Here is a 22,037-nt window from a genome sequence, read left to right on the forward strand (position 1 = left end):
TCAAATTTAATACAAAGCCTACCTTACTTTCCATACTTATTTGAAGTTGGAGGTCTCCAGGTTTGGGAGTAAAAGAGATCCTATAGCCACGTTTTACCGCTGCAACCTTTATTCCGACACATTAGGCTGATTGTATTACTTTCTCAGTAACCTTGAGTACATCTACACCCCTGACGTAAAAGAGATGCAGCAACGAACGGTGCCGGCGTCTCCTCCTTTCTCTCCAGACTGCCTTACTGCTCATCACTAAGGTGCCGAGACTGTCACACAACTTCAATATCTAATGCAGGTCTTCCTGCTCCCCACCCATCTCCAGCCTGCCAGCTTCTTCCTGCCCTGACTCTGATGCTCTGGACAATCTCAGCTACTCAGCAGGAGAATGGTGCACACATGCCAAGGAAGTGAGATCAGTGTAGGGGCAAACAGGTATATTTTTTTCCTATTAGCCATAACACATTTTCCGACGAATGTTGCAGAGGTGTTGGCAGAGTCTTAAAAACTTACGTGGTCGCACCAGTTCAGCAGCTGCGAGTAGCACCAGACGTATGGCAAATCACAAAACGCATGAAGCCATTTTTTTTTTAATGCTTTTTCTGGCCACTGCTGAACCACAGGTGAGCTGTATGTAAGATTTCAGTTATTACTCATGAAAACAGTGTGTCATTTTGTTTTGTTGCTTACAGCTGCAGCAGATGAACTCCGCACAAGGAGACTGACCACCAGCAGGTTTGGATTTTTAGCCACCACAAAAACTGAACAAAGTGCAATGCCCTTTTCAGCCCAAGCAGCCCTATTTTTAACTGGGGAAGGAAGATCATGGGAATCTGAGAGTTGATGCGGCAAGCATAAGCAAGTTACATGTATTTCAAAATATCTGCATGCACAGATCATTACCTAGCATTATCTCGAAAGGATCACACATTTTTTCCATCAGCAGGTGGCGGGGGGTGAGGGGGGCGGGTAGTACAGCTCATAACCATACACTTTAGGTTGTTTTAGCCAGTTTTACTCTGAAGAAGATCAGATGTTTCAAGTGGAAATCCTATCCCTTTCTTTGGTAGCAACGGAGTGGCTAACTCATGCAGGTGAAATACTGGCTAGTCTGGCTATGACTAGAGGTAAAAATCCCCTGCACAGATCTTGTTGACTATGTGGCCCTTCTGCCACCCTCTCTTCTCAGTGCTATATCAACAGGAGTCACCACCATTTCTAGTCTCTGCCCATGTCTCTGGTGCAGCAGGGTGAGGTGTGACCGGTGCCAGATAAGCTCTGGATATTAGGCTAGAGAAGGCACAAAGTATTCCCTACCTTACCTCATTTTTCCATTCTATCTTGCACCTTTCCTCCTACCTACATTCCTGAATAGCTCCTGTGGCACAAAGGAGAAGGAAACCACAGGTGGGAATACACAACTTCCTTGAATTCTCTACATTCAAAAAAACCTAAAATATTTGCTGATTTCGACTGACAAAATATTAATAGGTTTTTATTTTCCAAGCTAATAGACCTGTAACTGTTCAGAAATTTCATAACAAGAACACTGAACTTCACTTTCCCATTCTCCTTTTTTCTCCCCCTTCCCGACTAAGTCACACAGTTTTATCACTCATGTAGACCTAGTGCAGAGCCAGGCAAAAGACCAGCCCGAAGTACCATGAAACTTGTCTTGCGTGGATTTACACTTGTAACTGAGTAAGGGCCGTTAGCCCAGGAAATGAAGGAGGGGAGAAGACGGGAAGAAAAGCGACCCAGGTCAGGGTGCTGGGGAGCAGCAAGAGGCAGCTGCTCTCTAGGGGAAGGCAAGCCAGGAGCCAAGGTTAACCCCAGCACAGGCCACCAGATCTGAGCCGAGTGACCAGAGCCGGGTGCTGATGACAAACCACATCCAGGGGAGGCCAGTCAAGTGCAGAAGGAGACAGGGCCAAAGACTGGATGGGAGATAAGCTACACCATGGCTCTGAGGGGTCCATCCAGGAGAACCACTACTTACAGTGCAGGTCCCGAGCCCAGCCAGCAGCAGGAACAGAGATGGGCGCTACCTACAACACAGCTCAGGCAGGGACTAAAGGCCCCAGGCTGAGCTTAAAGGGGGCTCCCATGTGCATGGGGTGTATGTGGAGGTCCCAGGTGAGGCTGTTCAAGGCAATTATGTACTATTAGTGGCCGCAGGATCCTCACACTGGGTTTCTTTTCTTTGGAGTCCTTCAACTGCTCTAAGACATGCCAGGATATCAGTACAGTGCACATTGTCCCTGTTCTTCCACCTCTTGCAACTGTGAAAAGCACAGCGGGCCCTAGGGTGTACTGCAAGCCCTGAGCTTGTCAGAGAGCGCTCCTCAAAAGCAATGTTTTCTGGAAGCAGATGTAAAGCCGCTGAGGACGGCCACAAAGGTCTGTGTCACGGGAAAATCTGGATGAAAAATTTGAGGTTGGTTGAGTGGTAGAGAAGTGATTTGTCATAAATGGTTTCCAAATAGCTTTAAGCTGTGCTTGGGCAAAAACCTCTTCTAAGCACAACGTATCTTAAAAAAAAACCCCAAAACATGGTGATTGAAGCATTTCCTGATTTTAAAGGAAACTATAACTCCAGGGCTGGAAATCTTAACGCCAAGTTTTGCCCTGATCAATTTTTAAATGGCTCTTTTATGAATCTGTTGAAAAATACATTTATATTGAAAACAGCAAGTGATCCTTAACTATAACATTGTAAATATGACACTGAGCTGAGGTTACAGATGGAACAATAATCTATCTCACAGAACAAAGCTTGTCAACGAAGTGGGATGAAATATTGTAACATAACCTAATTTATTATTGCCTTTTCATCCATCTTGTTATATTATGAAAGTGTCAAAGTTCAAACCTCGATATTTAATCATTTAACAGTACGTTATTCAATGCTGGAGCAAGCATTGACGGCATAACTCTCATACCAATGATATCCACACTGTTTCTCTGATACCTGTTCAATTCAACCCTGCCTTGAGAATTGAAAAATGTTAAACTCATTAAACTGTCTATGATCCTTTTTTCTTTTTCTTTTTTTCTTTTTTTATTTTTCCCCTGCAATAATCTTCTGATGGCTGCCCCCAAAACATTAACACTTTTATTTCTAGTAGATCCTGGAAGATAAAGAAACAATAAGGACTTCCTTGTTATGTAGTGATTCCTATTTTAAAGCACATGGCTCAGTTCATTTGGTAATATCTCCCATGTTAAATGCACATTCTTTGTTTAATGTCATAGCTGCTTGTAGAGACTGACCCTTTGGCATGAGCAGTCAATAACTGGCTATTGATCAAGTTACTCCTCACTGTTACAAGCACACGCGTGGTTGCACGTGCTCAATAAATCAGGCTCAGGCCTGACTATACGCCTAAATGATACACAAAAATTAAGAGTTAAACAATCATCCTGCTTCGCAAAATCTTTAGTTGCTGTTGTAGGGTTCAAACCTATATAAATCGCAATCAATGGGAAAATGTCCACTGATTTATTTGATAAAATCCTTAAGTGATCATGGACATGATCTTCATAAGCACAAAGTGCTGACGCAATTCTCTCCCCGAGAGCCACCAGTAAAGCTTCCACCAACTTCAAAGCAAGGAGAGTAAGGCCAGCACTGAGTATTCTTAAAACGTAAATCCATGGTCCCCTTCTCTTTCCACTTCTAATTTAATTTGTAAACAATCAAACCCATAAATACATAGTATGGGAAATCAATAATATAATATTGTAATTTTTTTTTCTTCAGAAATTGTGTCTTAAAAATGTAGCCCATTTCCCTAAAATGACTTAAGTGCCTCAAAGCTGCTGTATTGCATTCTTGTTCTTAGGAAAACCAAGCAAATGATTGCAAACATTTAAAGAATTAGAGTTAATGGAATATACAGAAATGTCAGAGCATACTTAATGCTTAAGAACTCCAGTGCTACAAAAAGGTAAGCACTATTAACAGTATTTTCTTAGTGATGCAAATGAAAAAAGGGGGGAAAACAAGAACATGCCTAAGTCCTAATACAAGAAAGAACGTTATTTCGTCTACTACTCTCCACGTTCCAACACCTAGTCAACATTTTGCTTACTTTTCCTCCAACATTCACACTGGAACTGTAGTCAGTATGGGGAAGTGAGTTGCAGAATCAGATTTGATTGCAACCTTCCATTCCATAGATATTTGTATAAATAAATCACGAATGGGTCTGTGCCTATGTAGTTTACACACAAGAGGACCTAGATCAGGCTTTAAAGCACACAGGCTCTGGTTTGGTTTCCATCACTTATCTGCTCTGTCACCTTGGACAAGTTTGTTGACTTCCTCATCCACTGTTTTCCCATCTGTGAACTGTGGTAAAGCACTCAGAAGGTGTTCGATATCTACAGTGGAAAGGTCAGACCAAGAGATATTATATTATTAATATTTTCTCATTGAGGTAAGGATGTGTGCAGGTCTGGAATGTAAATTTCTAAAATACGCAAATAACCTCACTTCAGGTTAGAACAAAATGTTTCTTCCTCATAAGTTAAAAGGTATTGTTGCAGAAAAACAAAACAAGACAAAACAAAGAACACACAAATGATGGCCCAAGAGATGTTCATGGTACCGGAAATCGTGCACAACAATTAGCCAATGACCCACAGTAAAAGAATATTACTCTGGCTCCCCGTTCCTTCCTTGGGAACTGTTAACATTATGTAGTTACAGTTAAAAATTGGCTACATTAATCAAGCCACTAAATCCTTAGTCAGTGACTATATTCCTATTTTTCAACTGACAGACTGCCTGAACGCAGATTCAGCTCTTTTACATACACACACTGCTACTTGTAATACTTCATAAATAACCCAACCACCAGCTTGTGGAGTACCTCAAGAAGAGTTTATGCTGTACAAAGCAATGAATATACATTCCGTTATTTAACATTTTGTTTAAATAAGGTCAGCTGTAACACTGGTGACCTTCAGCCCACAGTTACACCTGTATTGACTACAGTGAGCAACTGCTGCTTCATATGCCACTGAGTCAAGGTATATTCATTTAATTACATGAGCCTTGACTTGGAGTCTTGACATGCATTCCTTAAATGCACATGTAGATATAGTTTTGACTGATTTATTTTTTTCTTCTCTATGCAAAATGCAAATAAAGTCATGTACTGTCTCCCAGTATTTCTCCAAGTCAAGCCCAGGCTTCTTGTCCTCCCCACAACAACCTGCCTGTCCTTTTCCTGCCATCCTGCCACCAGCTGCTGTCACTGCCTCCGACACTCCTCAGAAACGCTGTCCACTTAGCCTTTGCATACGGAGCATCCCAGCTTGCCTCTCCTTCCTCCAAATCCTTCTGAGGACTGCTGCAAAGAAACTGGTGACTAGGGGAGGATTACATGCATTTACTTGGCAATTTCTTCGCTTGTACAAAGGGTACAAACATACAAAAACGTGACCGACTACAACTACTCCCGCCAAATGCCACTTGCCTTGTAGGCTTCTAGCTGACGTCCTCTTGCAAATTTTGTGGCAGCCATGTAAGGTTTTACTGTCCCCAGCTACCCAGCTGGCACCCCTTCCAGCATGGCCACTACCTCTCTGCCTCGAACCACTTCACTGCCCAGTTTTCGTGAGCCAGTAAATGTGGCAAAGGCACCCCATCTAACGCTGCTGAGGGACAAGGGTTCATCTTCAGGGTGAGGAAAACCCCCAATGCCACCAGAGCCAACTCACCAGACGGCATTTGCCAACGCGGCCCAGCCATGAGCTCCTCCTGGCAGAGCTCCTCGTATTTGCACGACACTCAGCAGCGCTCTGGTCCTGCACAGAGTTGTTCTAATGTGAACAGTAAATAAAAGTAATGCTAATAAGATAAGCTGTGATTTCCATCGCTTGCTTCTGCTACAGCCTTACCAGGGCACTGCCTTGCTTTGCTCAGTTCACACTGACTTCTATGAACTGCGGGTAGGGTAAGACCCTACACCTGCATAGTGCAGCCCAATCTCAGCGCTGGTAAATTTTTCCTCCCTATCTTCAGCCAGTTCCAAGTGTATTGACTTGTGGTCATTCATATATCGAGGATAATGTATAAATGCTGCATTTGATCCACAACTCCTCATCGCAAATACAAAACAGACACACAGGACAAGCAAATGTTATTCGAATAAGCCTTGGAAAAGTGTTGCTACACATTACAGGGGAGACTGCCATGGACCTCCATAAACCATTCCCTCTTCAAACTAGGCTGTAGCTCAAAGTGCAGCAGGAAAATCTAAAAGGTCTACAATGTACTCATTATCTATTGTTATTAATAACAGACTGGGCAGTGAAATTACCAACTGCATTCCTGTAGCAAACTTCCCCGCTCTGCAATTCTCTTCTGATGCTCGAGAGGTGGTCTCATTTGCTATTCAAATTTTAGCCTCCTCTCAGTTACAGGCAGGGACTGCCATCTCTTGAAGTGTTTAACCACAACAGCACCATCATATGCATATGGGGGCATATATAAATCCTGACGGCATTCACATACTCCTTTCTTCCTTCCCTTTCCCCTTCCTCTCCTCCCGCAAAAGAGTGGGTCAAAGGAGTGTCAGCAGCTTTCTCACACTTAATGCTGTTAAGTCAGCTAATTGAATAAACATTTGTTTAACATTTGCTCCTATTTCACTAATGCACTGTGAGAACGAGAAGAATTTTATTCCCCTTCTCCCCCATCCTCCCCCTTCCTCAGGAGTGCCACTAGCTGTTATCGCAGTGACTAATGTGCTGTATGTGGCCATTATAGTCTTCAACTCTGAAATTACACCCAGGATGAACGATAGGCTCTGCCTGTATGCTGATTGGAGTTGGATGATGATTGATTAGAAGAAAGTCAGACTACGTAGCCATGCAAAAAGAACTGCACTAAGCCACAGGCTTAAACACTAAAGAGCGTTTCACCAGTGGCTTCAGAGCTATTAGGTGTTTTCATATGAACAACATTTCTCACATCCAGGTTTGCACATTTTATCTTTATTCTTTCAAATCCTGAAATTGCTTGGATAAGAGGGTTTTATATATATATTTATACACATTTCTAAGAGTAGCCTGAACTTTTAGGGGAAATTGAAGAGGCTTTGTGTCAAGTACAGCTAAATCCAGCCTTTCTATATCAAACCTCTGCTAGAAAATTACTGTGCAGATGATAAGGCTGAAAGATATAATAAAAAGTGACTCTACTCAATTTACACTGCAATATTGGTATGACTGAATATTTTTCATTCAGGTGACTGATAAAATCACTAAACTGTATTGCAGATAAATAAAGGAGGCTTCTGTCAAGAATAAACACCATTAATCATGAAGTCTCACCCTCTGAGTGGCTGTGCTATGCAACTGCACAAATGCACCATCACAAGTGGCATGTGACCCAGTGTCTCCTTTCTTCTCCCAGTTCCCTGGTGACGCTGACTTCCTAGAAAACTTTTTTTTTTTTTTTTGCTGCCTTTACAACTTTTGGAAGTCCCATAATATCTTTGCCATTAGAGTTTATAAGCGATTGTAGCTGAAATCGAAATTACAGCTAAAAATTGATTCCGTGAGAGAGTGAACCAATGCAGACTGTGGCTGCATTGCTGTAAATATAGCATTACAGTGAGAAGTCTATATTTTAGCTGATGGGGATGAGATCTTTGAAATTCTAAAGCTGAAACAAGTAGGAAAAATTGATCAGCTTCCCCAAGCCCTCTTCCCCTTTTCTCCCCAAACCACATTTTCTTACCAGCTTTATTACTTAGATGCACTATTTCCAAATTGATGCTGAGTTTCTTTTTGAACACACAAATATGAAATTTCTCAGCATCGCAAATCTACCTGAGCAGAATCAACGGGTCTCCTTCCAAAAAGCAACACACATGCTAAAACTGGCCATGTGTTGAAAGAAACTGTTATCCAGCAAAAGCACAGTCATACAAAAAGAAAACCAGACAACTTAGGTAACCTTTTTGTAACCTGTTTTAGAGCAAGTGATGATTCAATAGTGGCCATGTTATTAAGCTGGAATGAAGCAGTGCCCTACACACTAATGAGGTTAAAAAATGTAGTTAGGTCTTCATGTTAAAGGCACTTAGCAAGCAGTTTGCTTGGCAAAGACCAACTGTGTGTTGGAGCAGAGGACTAATCACACAGGCAGGAATCAAATCGACTGGAAGAATTAGGAGACTTGCGGCCCCGAGGAATGTAATTCATGCAGAAAAGCAGTTGTCAGAGGGAGGCCAGGGAACCGTGTGGGAAGAAAGCAAAATAAACAGCTCAACAAAGAAAACAAAGACGCTCAAATAGTGGCTTTTCTAATGCTTGAGTACACTGAAACTTCAGTGGGTGCAGATGACAAAAACCTCATCAAAGACAACCTCTACACAAGCAATACACCGGTGAATAGTGCACTGGTTCAAAAACACACAGAAAATGCCTGAAGATCTTTAAAAAACAGCCTTGAAGTTGCTATGTACAACAGAGAAAGTGCATGTATGTACATATATGCATGACTGGGAGAACAAGAAAAATATCCAAATGGTACAAAGCTAAGAGAGTTGAAATGCTTTCTACAATTCCTCCCAATTTCTGTCTCTACCATTCGCAGATCAGAAGAGGATTCAGCCTGCATGCGAAGAGCACTCCTGCCTGTGTGCAGCAATGCTCTCGGTGCAAAAACAGCATTGCTAATTGGGATCCACTCCTGCAGCGTGAGGACCAGATTACTGCATCCACCAGGGAGAATAACTGACCAGAAAGGAGATCTCAAGGCTGGCCCTCGATCTCAACAAAACTCGTGTGGCATTCACAGGAAGTTTTTCTTGTAATTGGTATGACCCATGATGGTTAAATCAAACTTTGAAATCAACTGATACATGAATTTCACAAATACTTTGTTCTCTCAAAAAACCAGTATTTTCAACTGATGTAGTTTTACTCCCATAATTCAACGTTTTAAAATTTTTAGAGAACGAAGCTTTTGGCACTTTTAGTACTTCAGTACCTCTTCTCCTCATTTCATTCATTCACTGGTGGTTTTTTCTAGGCCCTCCCTACCTTGCACTCAAGAATGCCATGCTGTTCACTGTTGTTTCAGCAAATTTCAGCTTCCCTTCTTCCCTGAAGTCCTCCCTCCTGCTAAGGCAGGCGTTCTTTTTCCTGGCAAAGCACCCAAAAAGCCTCTCATGTTACCTCAAACGAGCACTCTCCTCACTGTCCGTTCTGTGATGCCAAGAAACACTCGATTTCCAAATTCAAAACCAAAGCAAAACAAATTCCTCAGCTTTCGTTTCCAATGCCTACTGTAAGTCACATTCACAATATTACAAAATTGAGATTTGGGGTAGAGAGAAAGTTTTCCTTCAATTTTAATTTTATATGCTAAAAGAAGATCTTAAGGGTTTAAAACAAAAGCAAGCTGGCAATAACAAAAGACAAATTCAGTGACTGAATGTCTCTCCTGTTGTACTTGCTACCTGAATTTGGCTGTGAAGGGAACATTACACTAGAAGTCTAACTTTAAAGGACTACAATCGTGACAGAAACAGTGATGTGAAGGTTCAGTATTAATCATTTCTGTCGAGGTATGGCTGGATTAGCTTCACATGTCTGTACTAACATTAGCAGACAGCCCAAAATTGATATTCACAAGGATTAGTGACTATTCCTGAACAGAGAGCGTACCAGCTAGAATTTCTCACCTAAAACTATTACTTGCAGCACAAAAAAAAACCCCATTATACAGATGTACAGAAATTTCTGTGCTAAATTTTATGCATATACATTTCTGCATAAAATACACAGATTCTTTTTCTCAAATGCCTCCCCTCCCAACAAATCCATGATTTGGGGAAGAAAAGCCATTTTGAGAGTGCCGCTCGGCGCCAGTACCAGATGTATGGTACCTGTGTGTGCTGTACGCAGGGCTGCGAGTCAAGGAGTGACCCTATGGAAACACAACCGCTTCCAAGCACCACCACACATAGCAGGCAGCACCAGCACACACAAGGGCAGTAGGATTCATAGGTACATGAAGCACAACTTATATTAAAGATGAATGGGGCTAAGTTAGGACGGGAGAAGATATTCTGCTCATAGTCACTTTTTGCATTTTCTCTGCCAGTATCAAAGGTCCAGGTGTGGAAGCTGGCTGGGGTGCAACTAAATCAGAGTGGGAAAACACTCAGTTCTCATGTTGGGCTAAGAAGTTTTGTCTCAGCCAAGCCAGTTTCTTTATTTGATCCTGGAGGCACTGAAAGCCATTGTGATGCTACATAATCCACACTACAAGCTGGTTCCCACAAATGGTGAATAAATAATGGCTGGAACACCATAGCCATCAGAAGAAATGAGAGTTAAAGGCTTGACACTGCTGTTCTTGCTCTATTTGTGCACAAAACCGGAGTTAAAAAAGCATTTCTTGAGCAAAGCTGTAACTTCAAACAACCTCAAGAACCAGAAACAGGGGGGGACACCACTTCTAACGTGACTGTAAGGGGAAATATGTGGAAAAAAAAGCACTAAATGTAAAGCAAATGAATGTCCTGGATGCACACTTTTTAAAGTAGTAAATTGTTCTGGAGTCTTTGAGGTAAGTGAACTATTTATATGGTAGAAGCATTTTTAGTTCCCTAAACAGAGTAAGTAGCTAGGCGAGCAGATGAAAACCCCAAGGGGAACAAACTGGCCAACTCAGAACGCACCTGCACCAGCAGGACAACCTACACGTTTGCTCCCTCAGCACCAATGCAATTTGATCTAATCACAGGAGTAAAAACAGTTCCCAGGAAAGGTGTCAGGATGGAAGCCTGACATCTGAGGAACGAGTACGGCAAACCAAGACAGAGGAAGCTACGCGAACTTTCTTGGTACTGTCTTGATGATGTACGCTGATAGTGATCTTCCAGGGTGAAGTACAGAACACCTGATTGCCCCTGGTGATTCAGCTCCTGCCCTCCACGCCAAATCTGTCTACAATGTTGTTAAATGGGCCTATTTGCCTTGGTGGCCTCTATAAACTGGACTAGACTATCAATCTTTTCTTCCACAGGCCAGTGGAAAAGGCATGATAAATCTAGGCTGAATTTCAACAGGAGATATAGGACTGCAAGATGTGTATCTTTAAAGAGATAGCCACTTAAATCTGATATGTTTAGAAATTCTCCCTCATGTGAAATACTCCTTAATTTTCTGTTGATCCTTAACACCAATGGTCACAGCACCTCATAAATAATGCTTTCAAGAAGACGATAGGTCAGTTTGTTCCTTCAGAAGCTTTGTATTCCTGGCTCATGGGCCTCTGTCTAACCTCTGTGAGGTCTCCAGAAAATCACCAACGCCCCTATAAAGTTGACTACAAATGCAGTCATAATATATTGTAGGTAGACACCTACATATTCAGTGCTGGAAGGGACTAAGCAATATATTTTTGCCTAGTCTTTAATGGCAACTTCATAGGACCCAGCTTCAGTGAAAAGATGCTTCTAAAATAAAGTCTCAAGTCCTTCCTTGGCCATGTAAAGCATCCTAAGAGCAAAAATCAAACAGCATAAGATTTTTCTTTAAGTCATTTCCTCTATTAATCGATAACATCAGTCACAAATGTTGGCCCAGCCTACCCTGAGGCATACAGATAAAACACCCATTGAGCACATTCCTTTGGGTGGAATTAGGATCTTGTATTTTTTTTAACTAGCGTCATAGAATAGAGAATATAGAAGGGATGCCAAGTTAGTCTCCTACATCTCAGAAGCACAGCTGACACCAACTCGAGAGCCTGTTTATTGTTACAAATATGTAAACAAATATAGACATATACATTATATATATAATATAGTAAGTTAAGCAAGGAGTGACAAAAAAGGAACCAAGGTGTTAACTTCTGTTTTTATTTCCTTTGAGAAAAAAAGTCTGAACCAAATTCAATCCATACTCCAAGACTATAGGACATGATGTCTTTCTTGGGGGAGGAGAGTGTGTAAGTCAGGGAAAGATTGTATGAGGGTATGATGAAGATGCTCTGTGCTCCTACACTACAGATGTACTCATTGGTAGCATTTTTTCTAGTTTATACTTACTCTCTCTTTAGGGACTTCCAATTCACAGCACAAAAATCTCACCAGTACACTTTAAAAAAAGAAAGGAAAAAAAAAGAGAGAAAGAAAGGAAGAAAGAACGCTAAGACTGTAACATTTCAGTTCTCTTTGAAGCAAGATTTAACATGAGTGGAAGAATTGTACTGAAAAAAAAGGAGTCTGTCACAGTCCAGTACCTCACAGGCCACTGCAACAAGTTTGACAGCAGCCTCTATAGAGTTGGCTTGCTTCTGGTTCACTGCACGTGAATACCACAGTCAATATCTGCTCACTCGACTAATACTGCTGACTACAGCACAAAGAACACAGGAATTTTGTCCAAGAAACCACAGGCTCAGAGCCTCTGAAAGTGCACTATATTTAGAGCTTGCATTCTTTGCAGTTGATAACAGAATAAGATAACAGAAATTTCCAGCAGCAGAACTTCCAGCAGCATTGCAGCTGTTCTATGTATTTTTGGTTAAGTGTTAAATTAAGATAATGATCCATATGTTCTCAATGTTTTTGTCCATGAAAAGTTTTCCTACTTGTTTTTTTTTTTCATGTTTTCCCTCTAATTTTCCATCTTTCTCAGGCTCTGTGTAGCTCCTTCCATTACTTTCAACTGTAAAGATCTAGAATTACTCAGTCTATGATAAATGCAAACAAAGATATTCACCCTATTATGTAAAGAGGATGCATGCACACACAAATATGCACATACACCTGCACACAGGGAATGCCCCAAAAGCTCAAAGTCATGCCTAGTTATTCCTCAGTCTACAGAAAAATGTTACATACAACCCAGTGTCCCAAGGCGTGACTTCGTCAGCAATTCATTTTACTTCTATCATCTCTTAATTCATGCTGGTTTGAAAACCCGCCTTAGGGAACCACTTCTCACTGGCAGCTGAGAATTCGTCTAAATACCATCAACTGCCCAGGCAGGGTAAATCACCTAAGCAGCAGTGCTGTCCAGTGCCGATAGATACCCTACTGCTGACAAACCTCAGAACTGTTTCTCTGCAACAACATAATCCACACAAACGTCTGTAAGAATCCCTTTCGCTTTGATTGAGCCCCACCAGAAGAACCCGTGCCACTCTGCCTCTCAGGTGAGGCTTAGGTAACCGATTCCCTTTAGATGAACAGAGGAACGTTCCCAAGGACCACCAAGGGCTTCCCCCTCTTCTTCCTCCCTCCGCAATGCCCCGGGAAGTTGCCTGGCGAGTTGTTGCTACCACCGAGTGACCGTATGGGGAGAGGTGGTCAGCCAGCAGCCGGCTGGGGGAAGCGTGCCTTTCTCATGAGGCGGTTGCCTCTCAAGTGCTTTTCCCGACATAAAAAAATGAACGGAAGATGTAGAGGAAGACTCTACCAAAGGGTTTTCAACAAAACAAACCATCGCGTTTCACAAGCTTTTCTTTCTACATTAAAAACCTCACCAAAACTTTCCTCTTATTTCAATTGCTGTAACTTCCCCAGCCATCCCAAAATCGAGCTGGCTGTACGAGAAGAACAAAGAGCCTCTGTTAACACAGTATTTATCTGCCGCTATTGTTTCTCCTTTATAAATCTGTAGTTCCTTGGCATTACAATTAGCTACTCCAGAGAAAATGATTATGTCACAAAGTATTATCCGCCACAGAAACAGATGAATGATGTGAACCAAATGTAATCTGGTGCGCTCAGAGGCAATTCTGTTGACTTTCATGTAAATGTGCTTGCTAAAAATGGAGATGATTTTTAGCAGTGAATCCTTATTTGATCTAGAATTTATTTGCCAGCAGAAATGAACTTTTAAATAAGATACTCTTTTCTCAGCACTGCTTTTTCCTAGTAGCAAGAGAGCAAATCTGTGAGAAATACAGAAAAGTTGAATTGGGTGTGCAGAAACTTCAGACTATGGTTTGCCTAAACAAATAAATGTAACTGAATTTATGTAAAACAGCTACGTTCAAAAATATTTACCTATTTTTACCAACATTTTTACCCACTTTTTTTTAAGTGTCTCTCATAATCAAAAATTTAAGAGAATCGTATAACCCTTTTTTTCCCTGCAATTCAATATATGCCACCAATAATGTGCTTTCCAAATTTTCCTCATTTCAGATAGGTTTTTAAAAGTCTGTTTCTGAAGCTACTCGGCAAGCTTGCTTGCAAAGGAGAATTTATGATCTGCAAGTATTAAGGTAAATATTACTAAACAAGTACCAACAGCTAAACAAAACACTGATTCACTATTCTAAATGATGCAACACTAAATGACAAGTGAGAGATTGCAGTTCTGGTCTAGACTCAGGCTTCCTCTTCCTCGCATTGTAAAAGGCCTTCCAGTGAATGAAAATTAGCTGCTGAAGTTTCTGGGCAGGTATGTGGCCCCACTGTTTTACTTTTGTGAATCACCATTGCCACACTGCTCTGTCACTAAGAGGCATACACGTTGCTTGCAGAGCCTACAACATGCATATCCATGGCATAAAACAAACTCTGAATAACCATAACGAGTCACCAGACCACGCTTCCTCCTTCTCAGAGACTTGCTATAAAAATCCTCCAGGCTACTAGCAGCTGCTTATTCTTGATGCTGCACTTCACTTCCAGGGACAGGTTTCTTGGGGTGCTTCCCGTTTAATAGAAGATTTATCCCTGCTTACAGAAAATACTTTAATGGATGATTTTGGAAAGCTGTAACTACAGTCATCTTTTCGTGTCCCAAGAGCTCCTCAGTCTTTCTTCTTTGATGGCTCCTGGCTAAACCATAAAACCTGTTCCAAGTTTTAAAGTAATTAAAGCCAATTCATGAGTGATGGCTTTCATACCAGGTGAGGCTCTCCATGCCACTGTGAAAGGATCAATGAATGCTCTGACAAGCTGATGTACTCCTTGCCAAGTCTCCAGCTTAGAGGTACACTGACATAAAGCAGCAGGTAAAATACTTAAGAGGTTTAAACACTAAGATTTTTAAAAGAGATAAGAGCTTAGAAATGAAAGTGCAAAGGAAAAATCAAATGTCAGTAATGAGGCTGGAAAAACCTAGATGTCCTATCAAATGTATAGCAAGCAGTTGCTCCCATAATCAAGAATATTTTGTGGAGCCAATGCCTTTATCTTCTTGTATTTGGACATCCCCATTGTACTGCGTGGTCCAAAATCAGAGGCTGATGAAAGCTGAGCATCTGGGCCGACTTTGCTTTCCTTTTCACCCTTGTGTAACCGATGCTTGTATAAATTAGATATGAAATAACATACCCAAGAATCAGACTCTCTTTTTATCAACTTGAAGCTGACTGCAAGCTAAACACATGCTTTGCTTTAGTACTGGTGCATTCACACAGTTCAAAATGTCTGTTCAAGACATTCACTTTAGGCGCATGCACAACTATCTGCACGTGCATCACTTCAGGGCGTAAGACTGCCAAACTCAGACGCCGCTAGACTCAGTCAGCAGTTAGAAAGAAAGGAGCCTGGGGTAGCGTTGATCCTAGGAAGCTACAAGACAGCAGCTTTACCTTGCTGCTTCCTCCTTGGAAGGGTAGCATCCCCTGGCCGTAAGCGTATATGGATAACATCAGTGTACCTTCCCTTACAAGGGAAGCTCATGCTCCCTTGCTCACAGCCCAGGGCTAATGTAAAATGGGATGGCGACAGAGACTAAATGGATGAATGCTTCGGAACATGCATGGCGTATCTTGTAATACATTCAGCCCTGAAACTTCAGCCTTCTACTAGTCTCCTCTGACAGGTCCATTAACCGCTCTGAGATGTAAACAGGCCACCACCCTGGAGCCATTCCTGATATTGCCACCTGGCAGCTGTCTCCTGCCTCACCACGGCAGGATCATGCTTCCTTCACAGCCAAGTTAACAGTGCCTGGAAATACTGGATTAGGTCACCTTCAAAGGCTGTCCAACCCAACTTTGCAATGAAGCAGATTGGGAGCAATCTATGAATGCAAATCAGTAAAGTTGTGGGACTAAATGGCCAAGAACGGTAGCTTCCTAAATCACTGTGATTAAATCCATCAGTAGAAGTTCACTTCTGCCTTAGGAGCTTTTTTTTTTTTCCCAAATAAGTAAAAAAATCTTATTCCTGGCTAATTTGGATTTTGACTACAGTTATTTACACTTGCACTGTCATAAAAATAGTCAGGACACCCTTATTCTTCCTCTGCTCACTGCTAACAACTCTCATTCCAATAAAGCCAACGTCAACAATGACGACAGCTGGAAGAGTTGGCCAATAGTAAATTTATGATTTGGATCTTGAGGAGTAAAAAAATAGCATGCTCAAAGCGTTAGTTTATGATCAAATAAATACCCTCAGTAGCACTATGATTTTGAATCACTGCACACCAACTGGAGAAGGCGTCACACTCTATTTGAGGGCCTAGCAAATGTCAAGGACCAAAACATGGTTTAGCTTCAGTTTCTCCTTTAGCACCTTACTTCAGAAATCAATTTTTAAAATTAAGAAAGAGCTAGACAAAAGCAACAACAAAGAAAAACAAAGCAAGACGTGAGATTACTGAAGCCGTGCTTCTTTTGGTATATTTTAATCATACGATGTTTAACAAGTAATTTAACTTGCTAGTTGTGCTGGTTTGACTGAAACGGAGTTAATTTTCTTCATGTAGTTAGAAACCTTTCTTTTTTGTAGCCAGCACACAGTCATTGTTTGAATTTAGTTTGAAAACAAGAAGATAACACCCCAGGACAGAGTTAATGTTTTTTAGCTGTTGTTGTCCGGGAGCGAAGGTCTTTCTGAGCTCTGCCCACAGGTGTGAAGCAGCTGGGAAGGGGGGCACAGATGGGGCAGAGCTTGACTGACATCCAGGCAGATCAATAAGGATATTCCATGCCAGTAGCGTCATGCTTCATATTTAAGAAGAGCTGGGATTTTCTGGCTAGAGAGACAGATGGAGAGGGAGACCTGTTTTGGTTTCCATTCTGTTTCAGTCGAGTTCTGTTTGGGAGTTTATTTTAGTACAGCCTTTTGCCGTCCTGCCGTTTTGCAGAGGCCTCTGGGCCTTTCTGCCTTTTTTCTCTTCTCTCTTCAGAATCGGCTGTTTGGGACCAGGTGCTGATTCCTGGGACTGGCTGCTTGGCACAGATGGAGTTCATGAGAATTGCATTGAGTATCTTTTATTTTATATTCTATTTGCATTTTATATATATTAGTAGTAGTAGTAGTATTGTTAGTATTATTTTGTTATTCTATTAAACTGTGTTTATCTCAGTTCACAAGTTTCTCCCTTCCCTTTTGATTCTTTCCCCTAACTGGGGGGAGGGGGAAGTGAGCGAGTGGCTATCGTGGTTTTAATTGCTAGCTTGGGTTAAACCACGACACTAGTTCAAAGAAAAGCAGCAAAACTGAATTACAGTTTACTGGCATATTTTTTAAAACTAAGATTCATGCCTTGAATTTGAAGGGGGAAAAAAAAAAAAAAGAAAACACAAGCTCCAGCTGCAATTATGCTGTTCATATATTGCTGCTAAAGAACAACTTCAGTTTCATTCATCTTCCCTGAAGTATAAACCAAGGATGTACTGTAGAAATTCCAGAATAACTACACAGTCCTAACAAACAGGTTTTGGTAACTCAAAGTGACACATTTCAGTACATATTCATAAGGGTTGGGGGTTATTATTGGGCTGTAATTGCAGTTGTTCTAACACCTAATAAGCCATGGCTGGAAAAACAAAGGCAGGTTAATTTGTGATTTCCTCTACTCATTCAGAGGCAAATTAAGTGTCAAACAGCTAATACAGAACATATTTCATTTTATGAGATTTTAATTTAATTCTGCACCATATCGTTGATGCCTTAATGTAGGGTGGTTTATCTAAGAGGAAGAGCAATTTATAAACCTCTTTCAATTGAAATCTTTAATGATAGGATACGATAGCATAATTACAGCAATGCCTGCTAGTCCTACTATACATAAGCAGCTGTCAGCAATTCTATCATAAACATAAACCCTTATTTTAGGGGTTTATAACTCAAATTATGAAATTTGGCTCCAGGCTGAAATTTGGGATACATTTCTGCCCATCAGCAATTAAACTACAAAAAATATACATTTAAATACATATACATCTTTAGAGCTGCAAGTACATAAGAGCCCTGTTACACCTTTAAAATTCCTCCTTTCTTTTTTCCTTTTTCATTTGGCCATTGTTCAAAATTATGTGCATGCATTGTAGGTATCATGCGGACAAATCCCTCTCCACATTTTTCTGCACTTGTATTATACCTAAACTAACTTCACTAAGGCTTGACATGTTCTGGAACGCATTTCTAGGAGCTTGGATAATTGGAATGGTGCCAACTTTTTGCCCTTTTTTTATTTATATTCCCTACACACACACATTTGAGAGTATTATGAAGCCTAGGAGAAAACCACTCATACAATGAAGTCATTGATGAAGCTGTGGGTAAACATTTGTATCTTGAACTGGTGTTCTTCCTATTTTCTCTCAGAACTCTCAAATAACTTCTCAGACTCAGTTTTTTCTTTTTTTTTGTTTTGTTTTATTTTGTTTTGTTTGTTTGGTTTGTTTTGTTTAAATGGGTGTTAGGAGAGCCGTTCAAGTAATGCCTCCAAACCATCCCAAATCTAACACTCTTAAGTGATACTCACCAGGCTCTGTAAAACTTTCAAGAAAACTCCTGGTTGTCTGCCTCAAACATAGATTAAAACACATTCCTGAAAACTGCAAAAGCATGACAAACCTTAACATCTATGAAGAAGCTGTTGGAGTATGACAGATTTTTTTTTTAAGTTGCTCAATTCTCTATTTAATTACACCGACCACAATGGCTCCAAGGGTCCACTAGAGCTCATCATTCCAATGGCAACACAAACCAAGTAAGCGAAAGAATCGACAGAAGTTAATGGAAAAAAAAACAGCCAGTATCAAGGAAATACTGAGTTTAAACCTTGGGCTGATATCAGAGTGCATTTCTAAAGCAGCTGCCTGCGGTCATATCACACCACGCTAACATCTCCTCGTCTCTAACAAGCCTCTGCAGGGCCCGGTGAATCACCGCTGCACCGTGGGGTACGGCGGGGAGCGGGGGTGCGCGGCACCTTTCCATAGAAGGGGCATTGATTTTGGTGTCGGAGGGGACAAGCGCTGAACACCAAATGAGGCACAAAGCAGGCATTTTCAACATCTTTTGGGGTTCTAACAGAAATCCTGGCATTTTTAGCAGGGTAGGCTCCTAGGCCCGATTTCTCACCGTCACCCAAGTGGGGAATGGTGGGCTACCCACCCAAAAGCCCTGTCCACGGGCGCAGGTATAGGCTGGGTTCATGGGGCTCAGGCTCCAGAGGTGGCTCAGCACAGCAAGCACAGCCAGAGGGGGTCCCATATGGCATGGGATCCAGAAGCCCCCATGAAGGCTCAGAGGAGGTACCCAGGTTTTGGATGATGGTCCTCTGCTGATGCAGGTTCAAACACTTCCCAGGGCTCCCTACCCTGTCTGCCTTGCACCAAAGACAAAGGCAAATTCCCCAGTAGCTGCAGAAGGAGCAGGATCATCCCCCCCAACTCCCAAAAACATCCAGGCAGAATATTCGCTGCACTGCAAAATCTAGGATGCCCGTGTAATGACTCTGTCTGAGCCTGCCACTTTCAGCTTACAATGGTTTTTAGCAGCAAATTAAAGCGTGTATTCGAATATATTTTATGATGTGGTTTACTGTGGTGTAAATAGTGATGCATCAGAGGAACGCTGAGGAATAAATCACAAGTTTCTGTACTCTCTCTTTCTATAAATACCCACTTTTCCTCTAATGCCCAAGAAGACCGCAACACAGATTTATTACTTACCTTCAGGCAAATTTGCTCTGAAATTACAATTCAGTAATAGAAGACTGACCCGCAAAAACTGTTAGTAAAATATCATGTGTGTACTTGGGCATGTAGTTAGGATTGTTAATATCAATTAATTCTGCTCACAGAGGAGGACTTGCTTTAAAACAACTTCATTTTTCTTCTGCATATATGTAATTACACAGCTGTAACTAATAGCCATAGCAAAGCAATCTGCCATCTAAACAACTAGCATTATTCTTCAAAGTATTACTTGTGCTTTTCTTCTTGTATTTTCTTAGTATGAGAGGTGATTAGCAGATATGATTAAATGTATATATCAAGCCTTTTAGCAAAGTATCAAACCTTGCTTTTCAGCTCCATTTTTAATGGTATATAGCAGTTTTCTGGACACAACTGTTTTATTCTGCAATGCTGATATCTGTCTCCCCATATAGAATAAGATAATATTTATTTCTATGGAGTTTCACCACTACCACCCTTTTTTAATGCATGTTATCACTGGTATTCATTTCTTTTATCTTTGTGTAAACCATGTGCTCTATCACATTTGCCATTTTGTTTGGGTGACATTCCCATCAATCAACCGATTGCCTGTGCGTGCACACAACAGGGACTACGAAAATTTACCAAAAATTTCATTATGCTTCATAGCAGTCACTGGGGGAAAAAAAAAAAGCCTTTGGCATGAGAGGAAATTTTAGCTATGAAGAATCCCAAGCCTAATACAAACAAAATACATGTTTTGTCTGGCTGTATTTCACAGGGTTCAGCACTTTTTAATTTATTATTTATAGATCGACAGCACATAGAATTAATATCAGCAAAACACATAGGTAACAGTTGCCAGCCACCTATCATAACAGAAATTCCTCAGGCACCAGCCTGGGTTTTGCTTCACGAACAGATAACCTCAACGCTTTCCAAAAGTAAATCTTGCTCTCCAGCAAGATTGGCAAATTGCTCCAGATGCATGGCTTTAAGCACTGCAAAGATTTGTATACTTGCCTGTTCTTCCAGGCAGCTCAAGTGAGGGGAAATATTGAATACTCACACATGCAGAGGAGGAATGGGAGATGGTTCGTAATGGTAGCGTCCCTCATGATGTCTCGCATCAATTGGTACAGGAGGGTGGAATGCTGGAAAGAGGTGAGGCGGATCTGCAAAAACAAGCGAGGTTCCCAGATCTGAGTATCTCCAATGACTCTTTAAAAACAATAGTGATAAAGATGCAACAGATATTGAAATGCATGTGTCAACAGCACTATGACTTACAGGTCGCATTCCCTGTCCCTGCCGCAGTCAGTCAGGTCTGTCGGAGAGCAGAGTTTGCCCCACAGTGTTTGCATGAATATGTATTTGCTAATTTTAATATTCTCTTTTTATAGCTTTAATAGAAAGGGACGTAAAGAAGTCTTTAATAAATAATTATGTGCCCATATGTGAAGTGTCAGATCAAAAGGACCATCAAGCCTTTCATAAGCATTCCTGATTTATTTATTTTTTATTAAAACAAGAAAAAAAAATATCCCAGGACAAGAAGCCTAAGCAGAGAATGCAATACAATACAATTTTTAAAAGTATATCCTCAGAGATGTACACGCAATCCTACAATGGAAAGCTTAACTGTATCACATCGATGGTTGCATCTGAAGAAAGGTGCCTGAGGACAGAGGGACTCATTTCATACACCGCTCTTAAAAAGCAAGGGTGCTTTTTTTGCCCCCGTGGCTGGAGACTCAAGGACCCATGGCTGCAGTGAGCTCCCCTGCCCTGTCTCTTCCAAGGCTTTTGCAGAACAGGGGTTTTGCAGCTGCCAGGGCTCCTGTTCCCCGCTGTTTCCAGGGAGCCTCAGCGACCAGGCTGACAAAAGGGGGAATGCGGCCCTGCCACCCCCACAGACTCTGCTTCTGCTGCAGGATTGCCTCCCGGCTTCCGAGGACACAAAGCACATGGACCACAGCTCTCCACACCAGCACATTTGTGTGCCTACAGGAGCTTATTGCCCACTGTGCTGCTCACCGCTGCCTCCCAAATGCTCAAAAATCCAAACGAGATGCTGAGCAGCTCCAGCAGCATGAAACAAACCCATCCCGCCCAATTATTACCCGATTGCCACTCG

The 22,037-nt window shown here is 41.5% G+C and overlaps 1 protein-coding gene across 3 annotated transcripts in view; it reads right to left on the bottom strand.

Annotated features, from left to right (window-relative positions):
• The window catches only part of GLI3 (GLI family zinc finger 3), a 215,697-nt gene that overhangs the window by 78,573 nt on the left and 115,087 nt on the right, over window positions 1–22,037 (bottom strand). For all 3 annotated transcript variants that reach the window (XM_065628044.1, XM_065628043.1, XM_065628042.1), the window contains one exon: window positions 20,970–21,075. In XM_065628044.1, the coding sequence (XP_065484116.1) occupies window positions 20,970–21,075 (106 nt within the window). The remainder of the gene's footprint in view (window positions 1–20,969; window positions 21,076–22,037) is intronic.

The sequence above is a fragment of the Caloenas nicobarica genome, chromosome 2 (genome assembly GCF_036013445.1).
Source record: "Caloenas nicobarica isolate bCalNic1 chromosome 2, bCalNic1.hap1, whole genome shotgun sequence".
Lineage (NCBI taxonomy): Eukaryota > Metazoa > Chordata > Aves > Columbiformes > Columbidae > Caloenas > Caloenas nicobarica.